Source organism: Phocoena phocoena, chromosome 5, assembly GCF_963924675.1.
Source record: "Phocoena phocoena chromosome 5, mPhoPho1.1, whole genome shotgun sequence".
Lineage (NCBI taxonomy): Eukaryota > Metazoa > Chordata > Mammalia > Artiodactyla > Phocoenidae > Phocoena > Phocoena phocoena.
In genome coordinates, this window is record NC_089223.1 from 120,289,243 (window position 1) to 120,315,384 (window position 26,142).

At 33.8% G+C, this 26,142-nt stretch overlaps 1 protein-coding gene across 2 annotated transcripts in view; it reads left to right on the forward strand.

Moving 5' to 3' along the window:
* The window catches only part of BLTP1 (bridge-like lipid transfer protein family member 1), a 193,618-nt gene that overhangs the window by 109,918 nt on the left and 57,558 nt on the right, over nt 1-26,142 (forward strand). For both annotated transcript variants that reach the window (XM_065877169.1, XM_065877170.1), the window contains exons 44-52: nt 2,687-2,862; nt 8,152-8,858; nt 9,287-9,532; nt 10,025-10,118; nt 12,256-12,306; nt 16,175-16,381; nt 17,840-18,078; nt 22,531-22,775; nt 24,884-24,989. In XM_065877169.1, the coding sequence (XP_065733241.1) occupies nt 2,687-2,862; nt 8,152-8,858; nt 9,287-9,532; nt 10,025-10,118; nt 12,256-12,306; nt 16,175-16,381; nt 17,840-18,078; nt 22,531-22,775; nt 24,884-24,989 (2,071 nt within the window). The remainder of the gene's footprint in view (nt 1-2,686; nt 2,863-8,151; nt 8,859-9,286; nt 9,533-10,024; nt 10,119-12,255; nt 12,307-16,174; nt 16,382-17,839; nt 18,079-22,530; nt 22,776-24,883; nt 24,990-26,142) is intronic.

Here is a 26,142-nt window from a genome sequence, read left to right on the forward strand (position 1 = left end):
TAGTGACCTCGCATTGAGCAGTACTTAGCAGCTGGAACCATCAAGTATGTGCACTGTGGAATTCTAGTGAAAATCTTTGTCCTTGCCTGTCTGCCTAAAGCCTTCATGAAAAAAGGAGGAGCCTTTAAAAAGTACATGGGTTAATTATAAATACAAATTAAGCATCTATAGATACTCATTAAACTGAAGAGTGGCATATAGTTAGTTGTCTCGTATAGCAACATTTTTGTTATTTGGAGATAGAGATTGGCAAAATAACATGACTAGAAAGTTAAATTTCATCATTTCCTATAGTCTTTAGTGCTATGTGAAGACTTGAGCGAGCAGTGGGGAGGCATTGAAGATTTTAGAGCAGAGGAGTAAAGTGCCTGGAACTGTACATGTGGAAATGCTATATGAGTAGCAATGTGTTAAATGGATTGAAGTAGAGAAACTAGAAGTGAAAAGATAAGTTAATGAAATAGTTCACACAAGTGGTAATGAAGCTGTTAGCTTAGATGGTTATGGCTTTGATAGGTAAAGGAGAAATATTGTGGAGATCTTATTTAATTGACTAAATGTAGGGAGTAGAGAACAAAATCCTTTGAAATGTACTTTCTAGTTTGACCAGAAGGCAGGTGGGAGAGTGGGATATGGATATTAAGAGGTGTTATTTTTTTCAGGATGAAAGAGACTCGAGCATATTTTTTACTTAGGAGGAATTAGGAAGGTTCTGATCAAAAAAAAAAAGGAAAGGAGGGTAAACTGATAGAGAAGGATTCAGGGAGGGATGAGAAGTGTTGGAATTTAGAGTCATTTATAGAGAGAGATACTTTTTGACATAAAAAGTACTTTTTCCCCGGAGAATGTTTGGGAAGGCAATAAGGACAGTTCATAACCGTACAGGTAAGTTTGCAAATTGGTAGCCTCAACTTTCTCTCACAATAGGAAGTGATTTATGTTAAGAAATGTGTCAGGCACTTTTAAACTTTCTTGAGATTTACTTCTCTAATACATTGGAGTCGTTTTTAGGGATTCTTTCACTTTTTATTAAAAGAGAGAGAGAGAAAAGAAATATTTTTTATGTCTATTTTGGCCTGTATATACATTCATTGTATTTATTAGCATCCAATACACATTTTTAGAGACAACTATACTATTTTACATGTAAGACTCTAAAATCTACCAGAGACATTAATATTAAGTAATACAATAAAAAACTGTGTAAGGTGATTTAGATATATGGAAAGGTTGGAGTGAATGTGAAAGAGAGCCCACCAGACCCCCAGAAGGATTGCCTAATAGTGCTGACGGTCTAGTTATTTAGAACCTCTTGTGTCCTTAGTAGCCCAGCTATAGGAATAGAAGAGGATTGATCCAAAGCATATGTAGCAAGAAAAATGAGGTGATGAAATGTAATACACAGTCTTGGAAGTTGCTGAAAAGGAGTTTAAGGCCAGATTATGGAGGGGGGAAAGGAAGTCACATAACTTTGGAACTAAAGCATTGGTTGAGTTATCTGCATGGCCAAAGAAGCCATTCAGAATGATAAACTGGGATGGAAAAGAAAAGAACCAAAATACCAGGTGGGTTTGCAGGATTAACTAAGGGGCATAAGTAGATAACAAAGATTAGGAAAGGTGGAGGATGGTTTGAACCTTAAAGAGGGAAGAATGTTTCCATTAGGATGAAAGAGCAAATCTAAGAAAGAGTAACCCCAAGAAAGCGTATGCCAAGCAGATATATAAGGGAGAGAAAAATACTTCCTAAGTTTCCAGTGAGGGGTGAATTGTTTGAATTCTCTCATTCTAGGCCTCCATGCTTTCACGAGGGTAGCTTGTTTTCCCAAGCACAAACAAATGAGATGATGTAGAGACAAGTGAAAGTGCAGACTTGAGTTTCATTGCATAAATGGCATTTCTCCATTTTGATAGATTTTTTAAGCTTCAGGAAAAGATCACTAAGTGAGAATGTGTGGTGAAAGAGTTAGTAGGGGGTCAAGGAAAGCACCGGATAGATAGCATCTATATTTAGGATGTGGAAGGAGGAAAAGGAACCATGCAGCAGAGAAGGAGTAGTCAGAAAGATTATAGTGATCTACTATTGCACACATATAGTTGCTTCTATTTGGGTTACCTCTTAGTAACTATGAAGTTCAGTTAACTAGAGAGTTAACCAGAGTGATGTATTAATATTTCCATAGAATATATGATACTTAAAACGTAAAGGAAGTTCTTTGTCAGAAAATGTTATTTTGCAACCAAGTGATACCACTTAAAAATAGACCAGATATTAAAAATATAACATATGAAATGTTTTTATATTAACACAGGAAATTGATAGACTCTTTTGTGAACCTTTTATAGCATATTGTTATGGAAACACAGTAGATATTCAAGCCTTTTTTAAAAGTAAGAAGTAGAATGATTTAAACTAATTCACAATTTTATTTACCTTGTACTTTCACTTAAGTAGGATCAAGGCATCTTTGTCCTTATGATTAATTTGAAGATGAGTGGCACATAGTAGGTGCTCAAAAATACTGTTAAGTTTTAAGTAAAATTAGAGCTATATTTATTATACAAGGCCTTTTTTTTCCCCATCACACTACAGTTAATAATATGTACTTAGGTAGAGTGTAAGAAAAAAGCCACAGTAAATGATGAATTGTTAAGTTGAGGTAATATAAATGTATTATGTCTTTTAGGTTGTTTTCAAACCTCTTCTGAGTCATACAGGGATCCAGTCACAGGATGCAATGCCTCTCTGCTACCGAATGTACTTTGGAGAACACCTCTCATTTTCAGGAACTTTGGACTGCCTTAGAGCAGATATTGTTGATTCAGACACAGCCAAAGAGAGAAAAGGCAAAAGAGCAAGAAGGTGTCTTACATTATGATTGTTTTTATGTAAAATTTTGTACAAAAGTTACAATACCTGTTTTTTTAACTTCGCTTTCTTCAAGTGCTGATGCGGTAGTAATTTTAATAGCCTAATGAGAAGATAACTTCCATTTAACAGAAACAGTAGCCACATTTCCTTAAAAACCTGTTGATTTTATCAGTAGGTTATGAGGCCTATTTTTAGGCATATTTTTGTAAGATGTTAGTACATGTATGAGGGTCAGCCAAAGCACTTATGTTGATAAATACACTTTATTTACTGTTGCAGTAGTTTAATTTTTATGATCTTATGGATTGTAATTTTATATATTATTCTTAGAACTTCCTCCTAACCTCCTTTCTGAGTTGACTTGTAGCAGGTAGTATTTTCTATTAGGAACAGAGTAGAAGTCATGCTGAGAGTATGGACTTGCTTTTCACAATAGTGTGGTACCATTAACAATGACCATGAAAGCTGAAACACTGCAGAAGTGACCTTAATGATTATAAAGATTAATGGGGAAAATTACCTTTGTTTTGTGACCTGGAAAAATGTTTATCAAAATATTAAAAAGTCTCTTACTGTTTATTATAAATGTATAGGAAAATGAAAAATATAGTAAAACTAATATTTTGTACATACAATTTAAAACCTTAGAAACATTGAGAATTAAGGTGTTTTATTTCTTTCTTAAAAACTTGTCAAAGGGTAGTTCGTATAGTCCTTACCTTCTTATCATCATGTAACTTACAACACAGAAAGCATCTTTTCTGTGCCTTAGCAAATGTCATACGCCATTCTCAGCAGTTTTCAACATTTTACCCTTGCACTTTCAGTGTCATGAAATATCTTCACTAGTTCTTTTTACTAGAGAGGTTTTTGCCAACATCACTTTCTCTGGGATACCTTCATCCTTTTTGCCATGACCACTTCCTCTTTATGCTAGTAAGTTTGCCTTCTCTGAGGTCCTCTAGCTGCATATCTAGAGTTTCTAGAGCAGTGGAAGTGTCAACGTTTTCATACTCAGTTGTTTTCTTCTATAACTCCATTTACTTTTTTAAACTTTATTTTTTATTGAGGTAACATTGATTTATAACATTATATAAGTTTCACATGTACAGCATTACATTTCTACTTCTGTATACACTACAGCATGCTCGCTGCCAAACGTTTGGTTTCCTTTTGTTACCATGCGTTTGATCTCCTTTACCCATTTTGCTCTCCCCTCCCTTACCTGAGCCCCTTCCCCTCTGGTAACCACTACTCTGTTCTCTGTATCTGGGTGTTTGTTTTTGTTTGGTTTGGTTTATTTATTTTATTATTTGTTTTTTGTATTCCACATGTAAGTGAAATCATACGGTATGTCTCTGTTTGACTTATTTCACTTAGCATAATGCCCTCAAGTTCCATCCATGTTGCTGCAGACAGCAATATTTCATCTTTTTTTATGCTGAGTAGTATTCTGTGTCCATTCATCCACTGATGGGCACTTAGGTTGTTTTCATATCTTGGCCATTGTAAATAATGCCATGATGAATATAGGGGTGAATATATCTTTTAGAATTAGTGTTTTTGTATTATTTGGATAAATACCCAGAAGTAGGAAAGCTGGATCATAAGGTAGTTCTAATCTTAATTTTTGGAGGAATTTCTATACTGTATTCAATAGTGGTACACCAGTTTATATTCCCACCAACAGTGTATGAAGATTCCCTTTCTCCACATCCTTGCCCACACTTGTTATTTCTTACTTTTTGATGATAGCTATTCTAACAGACATGAGGTGATATCTCATCATGGTTTTGATTTGTATTTCTCTAATAATTAGCGATGTTGAAAATCTTTTCATACACCTGTTGGCCATCTATATGTCTTCTTTGGAAAAATAATCTATTTAGATACTCTGCCCATTTTTAATCATTTTTTAAATTGAGTTGTATGAGCTCTTTATGTATTTTTTGGATATTAACCCCTTATCAGGTATATCATTTGCAAGTATCTTCTCCCATTCAATAGGTTGTCTTTTCCTTTTGTTGATGGCTTCCTACCCTGTGCAGAAGCTTTTCATTTAGGTGTAGTTCCATTTGTTTATTTTTACTTTTGTTCCCTTGCCTGAGGAGGCATATCAGAAAAATCTTGCAAAGACCAATATCAGAAAGCATAGTGCTTAAGTTTTCTTTCAGGAGTTTTCTGATTTCAGGTCTTACATTCAAATCTTTAAGCCATTTTGAGTTGATTTTTGTGTATGGTGTGAGACAGTGGTCTAGTTTCTTTCTTTCTTTTTTTTTTTTTGCATATGACTGCCCAGTTTTTCCAACACCATTTATTGAAGAGACTATCCTTCTTCATTGTTTGTTTTTTGCTCCTTTGTCATAAGTTAATTGTGCTTATATGTGTGGGTTTATTTCTGGGCTTTCAATTCTGTTTCATTGATCTGTGTATGTGTTTCTGCCAATACCAGGCTGTTTTGATTAATTTAACTTTGTAATATAGTTCAGAATCAGGGAGCATGATACCTCCAGCTTTGTTTTTTTTTTTCTCAGGATTGCTTTAGCTATTCAGGGTCTTTTGTGGTTCCATATACATTTTTTGTTCTCTTTCTGTGAAAACTGTCCTTGTGATTTTGATAAGGATTGCGTTGAATCTGTAGATTGCTTTAGGTGATATGGGCATTTTAACAATGTTAATTCTTCTAGTTCATGAGCACAGAATATCTTGCTATTTATTTGTGTCTTCAGTTTCTTTCAACAATGTCTTATGGTTTTTGGTATACAGGTCTTTTACCTCCTTGGTTAAATGTATCCCTAGGTATTTTATTATTTTGGTTTTGATTGTAAATGGGATTGTTTTCTTAATTTCTCTTTCCACTAGCTCATTGTAAGCATATAGAAACTACAGATTTTTGTATGTTGATTTTAAACCCTGCAACTTTCCATTTACTTTTTATTGAATTTCATCACTACAATCTTATTTTGCTTCATTTTCATCTTTGCTGTCCAGTTCCCTTTTACTTAACCACTTTTGTAAAATGTCATGTGGGTTTATCACAAGGAGGCAATATAACTACGTGCTTTACTGTTTGTGCATGAAATGAAAAACAAATGTGCACTGACCAATCACTGACAGACTTTGACAGAAGTAATGTGGTTGGTCAGTGATCATGATGTATGTCTATTATTTATGTAGTGATTTGTGGACTGAAGAGCTAGCAGCAAGTTTATACTTTATGCAGTAAATTTTAGTTAAAATTTGAACCATGCTGTTGGGGTCTGGTGTTATTTAACTATAAACCATGGTAATTGCATCCATTCACATTGGAATCATCAAATCCAGACACCAAAACATTAATATCTGCTTACACTCCTGGATTAGAGTTTAAAGTCCTGAGTTAAATTTGTATTTCTATTTGCAGTAGCCTACTTTCATGTAAATATATACATACATATAAATATATATTAATATGTAAAAATATATGTGTATATATAAAAGTGGATTATACACACATATAGTATATGTATCATCAGATATAATTAGGTTATGCATAATTATATTATATATAATATGATTATAGATATTAGATTATATTTACAGCCTACTTATTGGCCTGCTAAATGCCATATAATACTGCTACAGACCAGACCTTCATCTGACCACACTTTCCTTCTTATGTTCCCAAATTCTTTGAGTGACTTTGAACTTACTGTCTTTAGTCTAGCTGAACCTAACATTCCTTTTAATTTTTCTACTATCATACCACCTCTGAGTGTTCTACATTCTTATTACTAGACCATGGTTAGCTTTTATTTCTCAGATCTCCTGTAACTCCACCTTAGATCTTATTTATTAGGAAACTTTGGTCACAGTACACTTTTCCTGGTCATTAATTTTAGTCTTGTCTGGCTTTTTTTGTAGCACATTGTTCATTCTACTAATTATTGTACCTTACTATTGGGTTATAATTTCTTATATAAACATGTATAACTTTCCTAGACCATAAAGCCAGAACAGTTATTAAATCATTTAGCATAAGTCCTGGCATGTAGTATGTCCTCATAAATATTGGTTTCCTTATATCTTTGCTGTCTCCAGTCAAGATAGTTGAACATGTTAGGGGCTTAATAAATATTTAATTTTAACTTTACCCATGTGGCTGCTTTTGCCTTAAATGACTGCTTCATTATGTAGCGAGATTTCTTCCCCCTTTTACTTGAATCTCCTCTGTTTAAGACTTTTTTGCCTCGCTTACATGTTTTCAGTTCTTGTTTTTGTAGTTTTGGATTATTTTAATCTCTTTTGAGTCTCTCTTCTATATCTTCTAATTCTCAAAATCTGATTTTTCCTTCTCTGATTGCACACTTAGCATCGATTATAGGCTTACTCTAAGCTTGTACATTTTCTTGAATTATACCACAGAGTGGAATTTTTCTTATTAAATAAGAAATACTAGTATTCATTAAGGAATTATTAGTCTCTAATTATAAATTCTTTAAGTCAAATTGAAAATATCAAAGAACCTTGGAGGGGTTTTTTTCTCCCAATAGAAAAGAATCCTATGTTTAATTTAACCTATGTGACTACACATTCATATTTTACATGGAAGCAGAGGGGAAAATATCTTTTTAAAATTTTGGTGCTTGAGGTTTATTGTTATTAGTAGTTGATTTATGAAAATCTGAGATATTTTGACTTTTTAATATTAAAATTGTCTATAATATTTCTACCTGAAAATTTTTAGATATGCAGAGGATTTGCCAAAACAACTTTTATAGAGGTTTTAAGTCTGTGTGCATTTCTCATTTTTGTTTCAGTTGCTTTTCTTAGCACTTTCAACTTGGCAAAATATGCCAGCAGGGTTTCATTTCAAATAGCAAATCAAAATATATAAAATGTGATGAAATTAAATATATAAACCATATATTTAACAGAAGAGTAGAGGATGGTTAAGGAAAATGTTCTAGTTGACCTACTATTGACTTTAAATTCTAAGACCATTGGGGTGTGCCATCAGATGGCAAGAAAAATTATTTTATCATTTCACTGAAAACATTAATTAAGTCTGATTTTGACTAGTTATAGAGTAAGATCAAGAAGGAAGACTTAAGGCCCAGTTTCCAACTTATGAAAAAGTTGGAAAAACTTATTCTACTTGATCTCTTACTTAAAATCAGTTAAATGGCTTATTCTTCACCTTGGAGATTATTTTGCTAACAAGTTAATAAAGATTGTGTGGTTCTGGGAAAAAAGAAATAAAACCTTGTCATTTTCTTTTTTCATTTTTTCCATTTTTAGGCAAGGCCATGTGAATCTTCCTCCACTTGAGTTCAAACCAGCATTGATGTTGGAAACCTTTAGCATCAGCGCTGTTGTAATGGAAAAGTCTGTGTGCACCCCTCAGAACTCTACCAGTGCTCTTTCTTTTCATGATCTCAACAAGCGTTATTACAATACCTTTCACTGCAACTTTACTATTTCCTGTCAGTCAATAAGCCAGCATGTAGATATGGCTTTAGTTCGTCTTATTCATCAATTTAGTACGATGATAGATGACATCAAAGCGACTCAGACTGACATTAAACTTAGCAGATATACAGCTGGGTCAGCTTCTCCAACGCCTACCTTCAAAACCAGGAAACATCGGGATTTTCGCTCCTCTGACTTCAGCCGCAGTTCTAGAGGAAGTCTTAATGGTGGCAATAGAGTAAATAATGCAAAGAACAAACGGACCAACAATGAGAACAACAAAAAGGAGTCTCGAAACAAAAATTCCTTAGGAAGGTCTGAAAGAAGAACTTCAAAAGTGTCTAGGAAAGGTTCAAAAGACGTGGTGGATCATATGACTATCCATATGGATGACTCTGACTCAATCACAGTGTCAGAGCAAAGTGAGCCCTCAGCTGAGTGCTGGCAGAATATGTATAAACTGCTTAACTTCTATTCACTTATCTCTGATCCAACAGGAATACTGGAGAAATCTTCAGAAACATTTGGACCAGCAGGTAATGGCTATTTTCACATTTAAAAAATTTTCTGTTCAGAATATCAATAATACTAAAAAAGACAAGTTTATTCATCATGTTTTCTTAATGTTATAATTGGATCATTGAAATGCACAGAAATTGGCAGTCACCCAAGGAGAGAAAATAGTGATGGCGATCAGATATTCTGCTACCCCTTTTTCCCATCCTTCCTAACCCTTACACAGCGTGCTCCTAAAGAAGTCACACAGACCTGCTTTCAAACACCTGACTGTACTATTTATTTTCAAACATGACCATGGGAAAATGTTGAAAAATTTAAGAAATCATTTTGGTGGGGAAGAGGACAAAGAGAGCCGGTTTGGAATGTGCAGGAAAGAAAGGGCAGTTGATGTCCTTCCATTTTGCAGTTTTCACGTCTAAACCTATATATTTCTGTTCACTTAAAGGAGTCCGGAGCCCTACAGAGCCAACGTGTAAAGTTGTGTTTGAGAATGAACAAGACAGGAACAGTTTGACTAGGACGCAGAGGAAGCGCAGCGTGGCAACTGCTGAGCCTCAGCACGTCACTCTAATAGTATTTGGGGTTGGCATGGTGAGCCGCACGCACCTGGAGGCCGACATCGGTGGGCTAACCATGGAGTCAGAGCTGAAGAGGATCCACGGCAGTTTCACACTGAAGGAAAAAATGAAAGGCAGGTGACATTCTAACCCTGGGGCGCGTTTTTTTCTGAAGAAAGCCAGTGCCATGTCTCACAAATTCCTACTTGGCAATTTTTCTTCAGAGAATGGAACTTCCCGTTTATATGGATCAAGAGTGCTCATGTATATAGTTTCTTTTTCTTATTCTTAACGTTTTTAAAATTCTTGTGCCAAGTTTTACTTCTGAGATTTAAAATGTCCTTAGGCTGTTTAATGTCATTAGGCTCTTTAGTGCATGAATAGCATGTTAAACTACATATTCAGCATCATTCCAGTTTTGACGTATAATACATATGTATATGTGAATGCATAGAAATAAAAACCTTCAAGGAAATTTTTTAAAAAGTCGTTTGGAAATAGTTTAAATTTCATTGTACCTTTAAAGTTATCTTTTGTCATTGAACGTATTATGAATAAAATGACATTTTAATATGAAGTGCCACTCTATTTCCAGAATTCATACACTTTTTTTTTCACATTTTAAGATGTTCTACATCAAAAGATGACTGAGACATGTGCCACTGCTCATATTGGTGGGGTCAATATTGTGCTGCTTGAAGGGATTACACCAAATATACAGTAAGTGTGGTGTTTTTTTACTATTCTCTTAAACTTGTTTGTTATAGTTTGACAGGAAACTTAAAATTCATTGGATGAATCCCGTACCTACTAAGTTTTGAGATTTATATTACTTAATGTTGCCAGACACTGTGATTCTGTCACTGAGAACATCACAAATGAAAATGTTCTCAGAAAACTTATTTCTTCTCTGAAATTGGCCTACTGCCACCCCTCCACCCTGAAAAACGGACTCCTGGGACATGTTAAGATTGTGTGACAGGAAAGATGATTACAGTACAAATTTCAGTTAAACATATGAGATGCAGAAGCTCACATAATTCAAATAGTTAAGTATTTAAAACAAAATTATAGTCAGAGAATATAGACTGTCTCTTGATTTTATCCCAACTAATCATTACCCATATTCATGCTGGGTTTCCAAACTTTATCTTACCATTTTTTCATTTAAAGAATTTAACAATAAAGCCTATGAGACCCTTCTAATAGTATAGGTAAGCTTTCTGTAGTGAGTATACCATTCCATATTGCTTTTCTTTTGACTTTTGCTCTCACCTTTTCTTTATCTGTTCTATTTGTGGAACTGTCCAAAACTGTTCTGATAATGATTACCTTTATACATGATACTTAGATCACTATTTGGTTGTCAATACATTTAACCGTTGACTTTGCTCATACACTTGGGAGTATAAAACTTCATTCCTAACTTCCTTTCAGTGGAGCACTTTTATGCTATAACTACAAAATGTATTTTGATAATTTAGATCAGATTTTGAGGATTTGCTCATTCTTAATATTATAACTAGTTAATGTCCTACTATTGTCCCTTAAAGCATCTATCATGCTAAATACTGACTAAATAGAGGATTTGGTTCAATGCTATAAATATTAAATATTAGTTGTAATTTGACTCATTACAGGTCTATTCATAACATTTCAAACATGGGTAATGTGATGACTGTCTTGGGGAACATAAAATGGATGGATGAAATGGATGTCTAAGTCTTGCTGAGGCAGTTTGGACCTGTATATCTAGAACCAAAGAGTATATTTCATTACAGCTGCCTAAATGGTCCAGATCACATTTCCTAAGCAGTCTTTCTAAAGACCAGGAAATTCCAGTAGTTGTGAGACAAGATCTTTTCTGATCATTCAGTATGGGAGGAGAAGAGTATTATTATGTAATAATTACAGTCTAAAGGAGTTATCTATCATGGACCAGGAGCCTCCTATACATTATTTTATTTAATCCTCACCACAGTCCTGTTAACTGGGGTGTTTTATCCCCACTTTACAGAACAATAAATCGAGATTCAGAAATATCAAAGTGTTTTCCTAAAAGGCTTAAAGTCATACGGTCAGTAAGAAGAGATACCTGAACCTCGGCACCTTCTCCCTCACTATGATGCTACTGCACGAAGTCACCACAGACTTTGGGTTTCATGATTCCTTTGTTGAGTCTAAATTTAAAGTATCATGGTCACTTTGACCTATTCAAAAAAGTACAACAGGGCTTCCCTGGTGGCGCAGTGGTTGAGAGTCCACCTGCCGATGCAGGGGACACGGGTTCGTGCCCCGGTCCGGGAAGATCCCGCATGCCGCGGAGCGGCTGGGCCCGTGAGCCATGGCCGCTGAGCCTGCGCGTCCGGAGCCTGTGCTCCGCAGCGGTAGAGGCCACAACAGTGAGAGGCCCGCGTACCGCAAAAAAAAAAAAAAAAAAAAAAAAAAAGTACAACAAATTTCTTTAGATGTCTCGTGGGTTTTATTTACTCTATCCTCTTGAACCAAACATATTTATAAAATTGATTTTTTCAAAAGTATTAGTTGATAATTCTTGCCTTTAAGAAAATCTCAAGCCAAGATCCCTTAACTTTTTCATTAAAAAAATAAAAGTCATTAATTACTGCCAAACTCTAGTAGTGTTAAGACTTTCTGGATTTATTCTTTGGCTTTTCACTTCCAGTTTCAATGAAAAGGAAATGGAATTTTTAAAAAATAGTCGAAAATTTTCTTGAAAATTTTAAAAATGGGAAATAAAAGCTTTCCAAATGATTGCTCATGTTGTCACTAATTTATGCATGAATGTTTATTTGCTTCCTTTTTGTTTTCCTGCTTTCTCTTGAATCTTCATCTGTAGACTGGAGGATTTTCCTACATCTCCTACAAGCACAGCCAAACAAGAGTTTCTGTATGTCATTATTATTCTTTTTCATGGACTTTGTGATTAACATAGTATTGAATAGTTTTAAAGATAAAATATTTAGATTATCTGCATGGCTGTGAAAGTATGTAGTTATTATTTTGTAGCTTTAATATAGATCCTTTTATAGATTAAAGTTTACTGATTTTCAAGGAAAATACACAGGTAAGGACTACCTTTTTGGTAATTCATACATTGTTTTATTGTTGAAAGATTGTAACACTGTAGTTGTGTGTTGCTTTGTGCTTTTTTAAGTCCTGTTACAAACCCTTGTTAACATTTGATGTGATAATAGAAGCTAAAATTTTTAACTTTGCAAATGAGTTTTCACAAATTTTCAAAACTAATTATTAAAACACTAATATATGAAATTATGAATATGAATAATATATGAAATAATAATTCTGTCTTTAAGATGGAGAGAGTTCACTGCTCTGTTGTCAGCTTTTATGTATGGCTTTTACTGTGTATCCTTTTGTATTTTGACGGGCTTGATTTGGCCTGTGTATATCTGATATTTTGTGGTAATGATATATTTAAATACTTGTCACATGAGTCTTACCACCATGACAGTTTAGTATGTTACTTAGGATGGATATTCTCTTTCAACCTTTTCTATAAAATTTCAGTATGCTGAATAAATAGATGAATCTGCATATTTTGTTCCAGGCTGGTAAGATTATCAATACCTGGTGAGATTTGTTTCATTGTGTATTGATAACAGGCCATAGTCAAAACATCATCAATCAGCAACCCTTTGTTGGGATTATCTGTGATCTATGTCACTTCATCAGCCAACTGGAAGTACTAAAAAAGAATAAATGCACTAATATTAAATTAGAAAATTGATTATTTTTGGAAGCCACTCTTCCATATTAATATCATCATTAATAACAACAGGTATAAAAAAATAGCTAATTCCACTTTAGTAGTTGTAGTAGCTGGAGAAGATTTATTGTTTCTCTCTTTTTTATCACTGAGTTCTCTGGATGTATAATAAAAAAAAAATCAATACTGTATGACTTTAGAGAGGATGCTATTTAATGGCTGAAGATCACATCTTTATCCACTCAACTAATTAGGTTATTAGGTTGCATATTATGGCCTGCACACTGTGTTAGGTTTCAGAGATGGAACAGTAAGCAAGTGAGAGGTAGTTCCTGTCATAATATCACTTATAGGACCACTCCCTCCTTTTTTAGGCCTTCCTGCTGAGAGAGTTAACACGTAAGGTACAATTGCCAAATGGGAAAGAAAGCTCCAATGATTTTTAATAGTTAACTGAATTACACGTGATCCCAACACTCTCTGTCCACATTGTAAAGATTTCCAGGCAAAACTGAACTGAGGCAGGCAGCATGGGTCAGGGTACATAAATTAGTTTACCTCCTTTTCCTGCCTTTAAAGTCTGGGCCTGCAAGATCAAGGAGGTGGGGTAGGGGTGGAGATAGAGTAGCGATAATGAGGCCCCAAAGTAAATCCTCAAACTCTCAACCGGCACTACAAGGATGGCTGGCCTACTTTAAAGGCCCTGTGGCCTGGACACGGGAAGAAAAAGAAGATGCGGAAAAGTCCTTGCCTGATTAGGCACTGTGGTGGTTATAACAGGCTCACAGTGGATCTGCCCTCCCACCACTGCCAATGAATTCTTGAGCCGAGCTTCTTGGTCACTTGCCGTGAACTTTTTACATATATGAGGCATGCCTGGCGTGCTACAAGTTTTTATAGTCTTCTCTTTAAAAAGACTTTGACCACTTCTTTCCTGTGTAAAAGTCTTATATATGCTACATGTTTTTTGATCTAGATTAAGTGACAGCTCTTTTAAGAATTAAAATAGATAATATATGAATATATAATTATGAATAGATAAATCTGAAATTATGAATAGATAATTCATACTGGCAGCTTGTAAATTGTTTAATTCCTCATTCTGGGTCTCCTTACATCTTTAACATGTACAAGAGTTAATCAGACATCCTCTACAGTGTCTGTCTCAGTTTGATCAGTGTAGGACTATCCTGTTGTCTAGCTCCAAGGAACATTACTCACGCTGTAGTCATGGGCATCATTTACATAGCCTACAGTGTGATGGTGCCCTCTGGAGTTGGGCAACACAGAGCCCCTGAAGTCCTTAACATCAAAATTTCCACTGGAAATACCACAGTAGGATCTACAGTAGGAGAGCAGTCAGCCCCATAGCTCTCTATTCTGACATTTGGTGTATAATTGAAAATCAAGGATTGTGTATGTGCTTATATAATCACAAGTAATATTTAAGCAGACTTCTATAGATTATAAAGGTAAAATAGTAAGACAGGTGTAGAATTTCTTGACTGTCATGATAACAAGACTTCTTTGTAAATGTATGCTTAGTTTCATTCAGTAGGTGAATACTGTTCACTACTAGAAAGCCCTTTGCATTTTAGCACCATCTGAGTGTTCTGGCTCATGATGAAATTGAATTTAAAATGGAATCTCATTGATGATAAATAGTAGCTTTATTTATTAAAATAGTTAAGATTCAAAATTCAGTAACTAGTCAGCATCCTAGAATCTATATTCATGCTAGCTAGAACAATTCCATAGATTACTTTTTTCTTTTTCTAGTCAGTGATAGTCTTTGAGAAATAGTTTCCTTTGAAGAAGAAAGCAAATATAGTTCTCTAGTAATCATTTTTGAATTTTGTATAATACCTGGACTTCACTATCTGTAAATAATCAAAACTTCTAATAGAACCACTGTTACGCTTCTCGAGGTTTATTCTAATAGAAGTTAAATGTAATGAATGGATGATTCCTTAGGTCCTTGAGACTGTAAATAAATTCTCGGTGAATCCTCTGTAGCCTAAGTAGAGATAAATGTGTGTGAACTGACATGTAGTTAATATGAAATTTGCATTTTGTGTGTTTTGCTAAATCTGTTGTCAGGCATTCTTTGCTCATTTGAAAGATAACATATATGTTAAAAGCTTTCCTTTTACTACTGGGCCTTTAGTGGTGCAGTTCATTGACATGAACCTTTCCACTGTGTGTGTCAAGACTGCTTCATCATGGCTTTTACATACATGATTTATCACGTGATATCTGTGGAATTCCACAGTTGTATTGAGTCATTCTTCTGCTGTACTTCTTTCTGCTCATTCATTTCACAAAATTCAGTGAGTGTCTACTATGTTTAAAGCACTGTTCTAGGCATTGGAAAGAAAGAACAAGAAATCAAGAAAGACAGTATTTCTATTTTATATCTGTACCAGTAAAGCTTACCAATTTTTAATTAAGTAGTAGTTACTCATTATGAATTGGACTTCTATCATTTCTTTGCTACTCACTGAAAATAAAAATGGAAAATGCAAGTTAAATTTCTTCCTTCTCATTGATTTCTTTTAATATATTGGATGATTGTTAGGTTAGTTTCTTTGGCTGATTAGATTTTAAGAAGTATAGTGAGTGTTTGTTTCTTTTCTTTTAATTTTCACTGTTTGTATTTTCTTAGTGGTTGTACAGATGCCTAAAATATGTTGAAGAAAAACGGAGTTCTGAATGGGGAAAAAAATCAAAATGGGATTTTGTGTGTTGTATATGTGTAATATGTCAGTGTATTCTCTTCCATGTAAGCACATACATACATTCTTCTGTAAACTCTTTATTAAACAGAATAATATTCAGTACAAACAGTATAAAATGTATGTCCATATTTTTAGAAAACATTATTTCTTTAGTGTGATTTAAATGCATGAAAAATCTTGTAATTTACTTCATTGAATGATTTAAAAACATTTGTCTTGCTCTCAATATACTTTTTCAGAATTTCTCTTTACTTGGCCATATTTTACTGATCCTCCTTCTCTTTTAATAGAACTGTAGTGAAATGTAGTATTGCCAAGTCCCAAGCCCTCTACAGTGCCCAGAGGGGGTTGAAGACTAACAATGCCGCGGTGTTCAAAGTAGGAGCTATCAGCATCAACATTCCCCAGCACCCTGCCACCTTACACAGCATGATGGTTCGAAGTTCTCACCAGCTATCTAAGCAGATCTCAGATCTCATCAGACAACCTTCTACAGTGTAAGTTATTTATTCAAGATCTGTGATTCTATATAGTATTTCATGTCATTCTTTGCTGTGTTAACAATAGTTTGGAGGAAGACAGAAGGTTACATCTAAGTAGTGACTATTATGGATAGTGGGGCAGGTGAAAAGTAGCTAAACATGATTGTGGGAGAATCGTATTCTGGATATTATTAAAGTACTATGTCACAAATGCAATTGCGAGTCGTTCATATTGCGTCAGTAAAGCTTAAGAGATCCTAGAGATTAGTGGACATTATAACGTGTTACTAATAAAAGGCAAATTCTAGGATTGTAGCAATATTTCTTTACTTTGAACTCACTGAAATTTGTGAGTGCATAGATTTATAAAGTTGCAGTGGCCATTTATGTCCCATGCGTGGTTTTGTGCTGACCTCTATGTGAGATTATTGTACATGGTTCAAGGCTGGATTTGAATATACCATTTAAATATTTTAAAAGGCAGTAAATGGGGCCTTTGCACAGTAACCTTTATTCCCTGGGTCTGCATTGCCAAGCTTTCTTCCTGGTCTCCAAAGTTATAGCTAATTAATAACTAATAAAAATATAAGTAAAAGGTAAAAATTTGTCTTGTTATGTTTCCTTTTTCCTAACCTGTAAGGTAGAAAAACACTAGTGTGTATTTTGACAGTGTCTTAAAGCAGTGATTTTTCCAGTTGTCCTATCTAGATCTTTAATTCTGATGTAATATTAATTCATGTCTGGTTGACTAAGTAGTAATAATTTAAACATGTTTCTCCTGTCTCTGGAATATGGAATCCAGAATGTGTACATGAGCCTTAGTTATAAAATACCCTAAGGAATTTTTCCTTATTAGAATGTATTGGCAGTGGAGTGGAGTAGTTAAAAACAAAAAGACTCTAGAGTCAGATTGACTGAGTTCAAAACTGATTTCACCACTTTCTCGCTATCCTTCATTTGTAAAATGGAGATAATGGTACCTAATCAAAGGGTTTTGTGAGATAAATAAATTATATGAAATACACAAAGCAATAAGAATAGTACCTGGCACATAGTAAGCACTCAAATAATTACTGCTGTTGTTGGTGTTGGTGTTATTATTATTAATAGTGCTAGTAATAGTAATAGTATTAACAATCAACAGTAGAGTGCACAATGGTTAAGTCATGGAATTTGGAATCAGAAAACCTCCAGTTTCACATTAATGATGTGAATGGCCTTGGCAGTGTAACGTTCAGTTTATATTGTTATTACTTCATCTTGTTTACTTTTCTAGATCATCATTTTTCAATGGCTGTTCTGAGGAAGTCTTAATATGACCTGGTATTAGAAAGAAAACATCTGTTCATAGTTTATTTTTGCTCTTTTACATTGAGAATACCAATTTTATACAATTTTTATTTTTATACAATTAAAATTTTATTAGTAGCTGTTCTAATTGTCTTTTTTAAACTTTTTTGTTTTGCTCTATAGCCCACAGCCTGTAAAAGAAGATATTGCAACCCCCCTACCTTCTGAAAAAACCCCAACAAGTGTTAATCAAACTCCTATTGAAACAAATGAATTTCCTCAGCTACCAGAAGGTTTAGAGAAGAAGCCTATTGTCCTTAAATTCAGCACCATGTTAGATGGTATAGCCATTGGAGCAGCACTTTTACCATCTCTGAAAGCAGAATACAAGATGGGAAGAATGAGAAGTCATGGAATGACAGGTAACATTGAAGTTTGAATTCATTCTTAAAATTTATGACTGGTTTAAGAAATTAGTAATATTTTGGTGAAACAAATTTAGTTTTATAGATTTTTTATGAAAATTTAAATAATTTTAATCAAAACACTTTTAAATTTCATTAACGATGCTTTTCATTCAGTCAAGTAAAAATAGCAATACACTTCCTTGAATGACCAGCATGGACCCTGCTTTCATTTGAACTCTTTAGAGTTATCCACTCTTTAGAAACCATTTCCAACTTAAACTTGAATTGAATACATTTCTACAAGTTGAATACATTTCTACAAGTTGAATACATTTCTACATTGTTAGGTTCTTATAGCCTGAATAACTTGGTTTATTTTCACGTTGAGTACATTTAGCTTAAATCAGAGGTTATTTGACTTCTTCAAAATAGCTACTTTTATAAGATTTTGTGATCCTTATATATCCTCTCCAAAAGCACTTTGCTGTTGTATTTTTATTCTGAAATGTATCATGTATACAAAAGTATATCAGTTACATTCACACAGTTTATAGAACTGTAAACTCACCCACCGATTACACATCCTAAGAATTAAAACATTACCAGTACTTTGAAGGCTCCTTCAATGAATATTATTACTATCAGATAATAGTCCCCATGAGTGCTTGGTTAATAATCACTATCATGAATTTTGTGTTATCCATTCCTTTGCTTTTCTTTATAGTTTTATTACATAGACATATACTTATAAATGACCAATTTTGTTGTAGCCTGTTTTAAACTTTATTCATGTGCAGTCCCACTAATGTATATTTTAACTTGGAATTTTTTTGTTGCACGTTTTCTTTGATTTATTTATATTCATCCATGTATCTTTGGTTCATTCATTTTTCAGTGAAATATAGTAGTCCGTTAAGTGGTTATATCACAATTTATTTATCTATTCTGCTATTGATGGACCTTTGCCTCATTCTATTTTTTTGCTATTACATTTGTTCTCATACACATCTTCTGGTACATATGTGCAAGAGTTTCTCAAGGATATGTACTTAGGAGTGATACAGCTAGATTATAGGGTAAATGCATCTTCAACTTTACTAGGAAATATAAAACTGTTTTCCTTAGTGTTTGTGTCCACCAGTTTTTAACCTCCTATCAGTACTAGATTGGAGTTCCCACTGTTCTGCATCTTTGTCAACACTTGGTATTATCGACTTTAAAATTATTGCTTGTCTGGTAAATGTGGAATGGTATCTCATTGTACTTTAATTTATGTTTCTGTAGTTATTAATGGAGCTGAATTTTTAAATATGATTAAGGGGTCCTTATATGTTTTCTTATATGAAACACCTGTTGATGGTTCTTGTTTGTTTTCTGTCCATTTGACCATTGAGTCATTTGTATTTTTCTTGGTTCACAGAAATTCTTTGTATGTTTTGTATATTTAACCTTTGATGTTATATGTTCAATATATATTGTCACCCAGTCAGAGGCTTATTTCACTTTTTGGTCTTTTGATCAACATATACTCTTAATTTTAATGTAACTGAATTAATATTTTCTTGTTTTATTGTGTATTTTTATGTCTTGAAGAAGACATAAAAATATAAATTTTTATGTCCTTCTGTTCCCAGGATCATGAGAAGATTCTCTCATATTTACTGTTAAACATTTTGAAGTTTTGCTTTTCACATTTAAGTTCCTAATCTGTAAGGAATTGACTGGTTTTTCTTTAGTTTGGTATGGAGTAGTATGCATAACCAGTTATCTCAGCATGATTTATTGACTAATCTGTTCTTTTTTTCAGTGATAGATAATCCAACTTTATCATCTGTTAAGTGTTTATGTATATGGGGGTCTATTTCAGAGATCTCTATTGTGCCTCAGTGGCGTGTTTGCACCAGTGTCATACTGATACTTGACTTTTCCTTTTTTTAGAAGTTGTCCTGGTTATTTTTGTTTATTTGCTCCTTCAGATACATTTTAGAATCAGTTTGCCAAGTTCCCTGAAAAAGCCTGTTTGGATTATTTTAGAAATTGAGTTGAATCTATAGATTTACTTGGGGGAGAACTAAAAATATTGATTTTGAGAACTGACATAGTATTTAACCTTCTTATTCCTGCATATGTCTGTTTCTCTGTTTCTTTAGATCTTCTTCAATGTTTTTCTATAAAGTTTAAAATTTTTCAACTTAAGGTTTTTGTTTATCTGTTGCAAGATATGTTTATTTACTTAGATACCTAGACACCTTATGTTATTGTTGTTATTACAAATGGTATATTTTATAAATAGCACTTTAAACCAGTGGTGGTATGTACAAATGCACTTGATGTTAATCTTATACTCAGCAACCATATTAAGCTATTTTTATTATTGCTAATAAGATTCTGTGGAGTTTCCTAAGTAGATCTTCATACCATGTGCAAATAATACTTTTGTTTCTTCCTTTCCAGTCTTTATGCCTTTTTATTTTTCTTATCTTACTATGTCTCTACTACCAAGTTCAGTAAAAGGAGTACTGTTGGCATCCTTGTTTTACTCATATTTTTTAAGGGAATTAATATTTCACCAGTGAATATGATGTTTGCTGTAGGCTTTTGCTGGGTTATTTTTATCAGGTCAAGATAAGTTACTTTTATTCCTCGTGTGCTAAGAGTTTCTATGAATGATCGGCAAATACTTATTATTGGATACTTTTTTCTGCATCTGTTGAAATTAAAATATTTTTTCTCCTTTATTTTATTAACATGATAAATTACATTAATAATTTTAAAAACACATACATATATGTGAATACATACATACATGTATGTATTTTTGTATGTATGTGTTTATTTCTGCCCTCTAGCATTTTAGGTTTTCTTTATTGAGAGGGATTTTTCTGAACATCTTTTCCTATCAGAAACAGAAGCACTTTAAAGTGAATTTCCATATTTTGCAGTCAGAAGTGTTGGGCCTTCAGGTATTGGGCTAAATGGCTCTTCTTGTCTGTTTATTCAGGGCATCCATGAAATAGAAGAGCCAAAAGAAGCAGCAGATCAAAAGCCAAATAGTCAGTTTGGAACTAGGAAGATATGAATATTTAGGAGCAAAGAAAACATATTGTCAGATATCTAGTCAGATAACAACCCATAATTCTCCTTGCAATAAAGGAAAGGGACAAAAACAGTAGACAAAAAAAAGGCTATACTAGTGATAAGGGATGACCTGAGGCCTAGTATTACTTCAGTCTGTGTTTTTATTTGGTAATGTTGGTGGTAGTAATAGTAGTGGTAGCTACTGTGGAGGGCAGCCCGCACCCCTTGCAGCCTGCAAGCCATAGTCAATGACTCTGCCTGGTGAGTAAGAGGAGATCAGAGCAGTTGTGACCTATCTGGCCTTTCACGGTTGCACCAGTTGGTGAGAGAGCGTGTTTCTGTTTATGGATAACTCATTCCAAGTATAAACGTTACTGTATAGTGAGTGACTATAGTGAATGTGACATATAGGAGGTGACCTTTAATTAGTATGTGGAAGAAAGAGAATTATTTCTGGCACAATCGAGAATACTAGGAATATATAATAAATTTTAAATGTAGGCAAAATAGGCTGTTTAATGTTTGAGTGGAGAGAATTGCTTATGTACAGAACAGTATCAGTAGATTTGATTGGTTGGAAAGGAACATGCACATATACATTAGACAGTATATGTAATAGGCAATAATAGATCTTGATTTTAACAAAGTTTCTGCTACGCCTTAATGCCCTCAATAAACAGTTGGAGAAATATAGCCTGAATAAATAGTACAGGTTGTGTATTTATAATTGTTTGAACAACTACATGCCAAATTGTTGATTTAAGTGTTTAGAACCAACAGTAAACTAAAACTCAGACCATATTCTTATTTGGAGTATGGTCCCATTATTATTGTTAAGGTCAAAGATACATGTTCTGTAAAATTTTATACTCGACGAATGTTTTCATTGAGTATAATTTAGTTGGTTTGACAATTTCACTGTTTCCTTCCATACTGAGTCAGGATCAAGAGGCAAGTTATCAACTGCTAACTATTCTCTGTGAATAAAACACTGTGCGGATTGCTGTTGTTTTGTTTTGTTTTACACTTTAATTTCTCTTGTTTTAACTCTTTCATAATAAAGGCAGTTTCTTTTCTACCTTATGTGAAATAAAGAGAACATTTACGGGTGTTTCTCTAGCACCTAACACAATGCTGGGCACCTAGTAGGCTTAATAAATGATATTTGCTGGCTTAATAATACTGGCTGATGCTTTATAGTAACCATACATATATTTAAAGATGGGAAATATTTTATAAGCAAATTTAAAATACCCTTCTCATATCTTTCAACATAGGTTTGGAAAATGCATACTTTTTTTTATAGACACCATTTGTTGAACAAAGTAAGGAATGAATGAGTGAATGAGCACCTGAACAACAAACAGTAACTTTCCTTATTTCTTACAGGTGCACAGACCAGATTCACATTTGAGCTGCCAAATCACAGATTGCGTTTTACTTCAAAAGTTTCTGCCACAGATATGTCAACCATTCCTCCTTCTGCCAGTCTTAACCTTCCTCCTGTTACTATGTCAGGGAAATATATAATGGAAGAGCATGATAGTTATTCAGACCAGGTGTGGAGTATAGACGAACTGCCTTCTAAACAAGGGTACTATTTACAGGGAAATTATCTACGTTGTGTGGCAGAAGTAAGTTCACTTTTTAATTTTCTTACTCTTTGTAATTTAGGAGCCTTCAAATTTTAGTTGTACCAAAGTATGTAGTGATCAAAGAAAATCATCAAATCATTTATTCCTACAGAATTTTTTACTCTGTTTGGTGTGTGTGTGTGTGTTTACGTACACATGTGTATGTGTCTCTCTCCTTATAGTTTTATTTAAACATGCTTTTTTTTCTTGTTTTAATCATCTTTGAATTCATATTTATTATATTGGGTTTCACATGCATCTCTACAATATTTTCATGATTCATTTGATTATAAAAACGCTAAGCGTATCTAACATTTGTCAGGTGCTTCATATTCATTGACTTGTACAATCCTTAAATCAATCCTTTGAGGTAGATGTTTTATTCTCATTTTACAAGTAAAGAAACTGAGCCGTTAGAGAGGTTACATGATTCATCCAGGTATACATACTTATTAACAATATAAAGGTCATACAGAGATAAAATAATTACAAGCAGATTCACAGACTAGTTTCTTTACTAAGGGAATTTGAAAGCCAGCATACATGATTCCATCATTATATTTTCCCTTTATATCTGTACAATTATCACAAGTTTAATAAGCATTTGGATATGTTTTCATTTGATTTGTGGTAAGTAGGCCATTTGTTATCATCCTAATGTGTTATAGTAGAAAATCAAATTTAGAGAGATTAAATAACTTTCCCTATGTCTCCCAACTATCAAATGAGAGATGTAGGAGTCACACAGTGTGCTCGTCCCTCAGCTTGCTTTGTCAGTTTGTCAGAAACAATTGCAACCTTATCAAAAACCAATTTGCCAACTCTTTGTTTTATAAATTTTATTCTCTAGAATCTGAAGGATCTATAAGAATGCTCTTTGGCGTCTTTCTAGAAATATTACAGCTAAGTAGGATATATTTAAGTCTGGTTTACCTTCTTTAGACTCTGCTTGTCCTAGAACTTCTCGTGTCCAAGATGCTAGAAGTCAAATATTTATTTACTAAACGGTGGATTATAAAGCATATTTCATTTGTGCTTTCTACACTGAAAAATAAGTGTTCCAGACTGTAGTTTAGCAATACTGTTATTAATGATTCATTTGACAGAAAATAAAACAAATCAAATGCAGTATATTGCATAGTTCCTTACTAATATTAGCTGTTATAAAGGTATAAAGTTTGTAATTGGGGCAGAACACCATCCCAGATTTACTAAGAATGCAGTTAATTACAAACATTTGGAAGAATCTAAAGTTGCATCTCTCTGAGAGTTGCCCATTTAACGATGGCCTAAAATAGACACACGTGAAAATCATCTTTGCCCATTTGATACTACTATATATAAAATAAAAGTGCCCAGTGAAACTTAGACTAAGAAAAGACTACTACATCTCTTTTGCTGTTAACTTTGATCAAAATATGGACACTATCAGAGTGACAAATGCTGAAGTATTTGCCTTACTTATAAGGATGTTTCGATTCATCGTTAATATAAAACTCAACTCCAGTTAGGGCCGGCTTTCTATTTAATCTGTTTATTAACTAATTCTTGCCAGAAATTTTGGGCTTTATACTAATCATGGGACATGTATTATAGTAAAGCTGACTTTAGTATATCTGATTTGCTAATTTGCTCAAATGTAGCTTCATGAGAGCCATAATTTTGTTATTTTTATTCACAGCTGTATCGTTAGCACCTAATGCAGATGGTCAATAAATATTTGAATGAGTAAATACATTTTCTTTCACTTATACTGGTCCATCTTTCTAACTCTACAACAGTGGTCATTAAAAATAAATATTACTCTACATAAAATTTCAATTTTGCAATCAGCAAGTTACATAGAGTATAATTTTTATTCATTTTCAAAAGATTTCTCATACCTTATTGGCTACTGTTATTTTAAAATATGGGGGGAATGGCTCATAACAATGTCAGGCCAGTAGAGTATTGCGGAATCTGAGTATTTTTAACCCTTATTCAGTATTTTCGTTTCAAATAGCATGTAGATAATTGTTTTTCCTCAGAGTTTGGCATGACTTATGTGAGATGTATTTTAAACTAATATAGTCAGTATGTTAATCTAGTATTCTGATTTTGTTTGGCAGGTTGGTTCCTTCGAACATAATCTCACAACTGATCTTCTAAACCACTTGGTATTTGTACAGAAAGTGTTCATGAAGGAAGTTAATGAAGTAATACAAAAAGTTTCTGGTAAGATGATTTGATACTTATAGTGCAGAACATACAGCAGGTTTTTATTCTCATTGGCTATATGATGGTCATGTACCAGTGGTATGAGTATCGATCCTATCATTTAGATGAAATTGTTGAGTAACTCCCTAAAAATTCTGCATTCCTTTTTTTTTTTTTTTTTGCGGTATGCGGTATGGGCCTCTCACTGTTGTGGCCTCTCCCATTGCGGAGCACAGGCTCCGGACGCGCAGGCTCGGCGGCCACGGCTCATGGGCCCAGCCGCTCCATGGCATGTGGGATCTTCCCAGATGGGAGCACAAACCCGTGTCTCCTGCATCGGCAGGCGGACTCTCAACCACTGCGCCACCAGGGAAGAAGCCCCTCTGTATTCCTTTTATGGCTTTCTCACCTACAGATTGTTTTGCTTATTACTTTTGTCATATGTAATATATGCATTTACAATTTATAAATTAAACAAAGGTCCCTTATGCTTCCCTTCCAAAAAGAAAAAGCTTAGTGTGTGTCTGTTAACTAAACTAATCTTAATCATTTGGGAACAAAATTTAGATCAGTGTTAAGATTTCGATTTTAATCTGTATCAGATGGTGACAGTATGCTGGCCACATGGTAAATTGTCTATAGCAATCCTTATTATATTTTTGCTATTCCTCAAGATCAGATTATAAGTGAGCTTCTTAATCACTATTTTATATTTTAACCAGAAATATATGTTTGATTTAAACAATTAATTGAAGGTAAAGTATTAAGAGGCATTAGGGTGGAAAACAAGTTGACTGTATAACATTCTTGAGGCTGAATATTTCAGTATGCATATAATCATGATAAAATAGTAGTTAAGCCTCATCTATAAATTGGCATCAAGAGGAGATTCCTCCATGTTGATGGATAAATTCATTCATTTTACAAATTTATTAAGTATCTAGATAGTACATTATAATTGTGATGAGTTCTCTGAATGACAAGAAGAAGGTGCTATGTCTGTGTCAAAGGAGAAACTAACGTAGTCTAAGGAATCAGAAAAGGCTTCACAGAGGAAGTCACATTCAAAACCTCACAAGTGAAGCCTCATTTGGCAAGAAAGGAGAAGTAGAGAAGATTCAGGCAGAGCTTATGGACCAGTATTTGATAAGGCCCTGAAGGAGGACAGAAC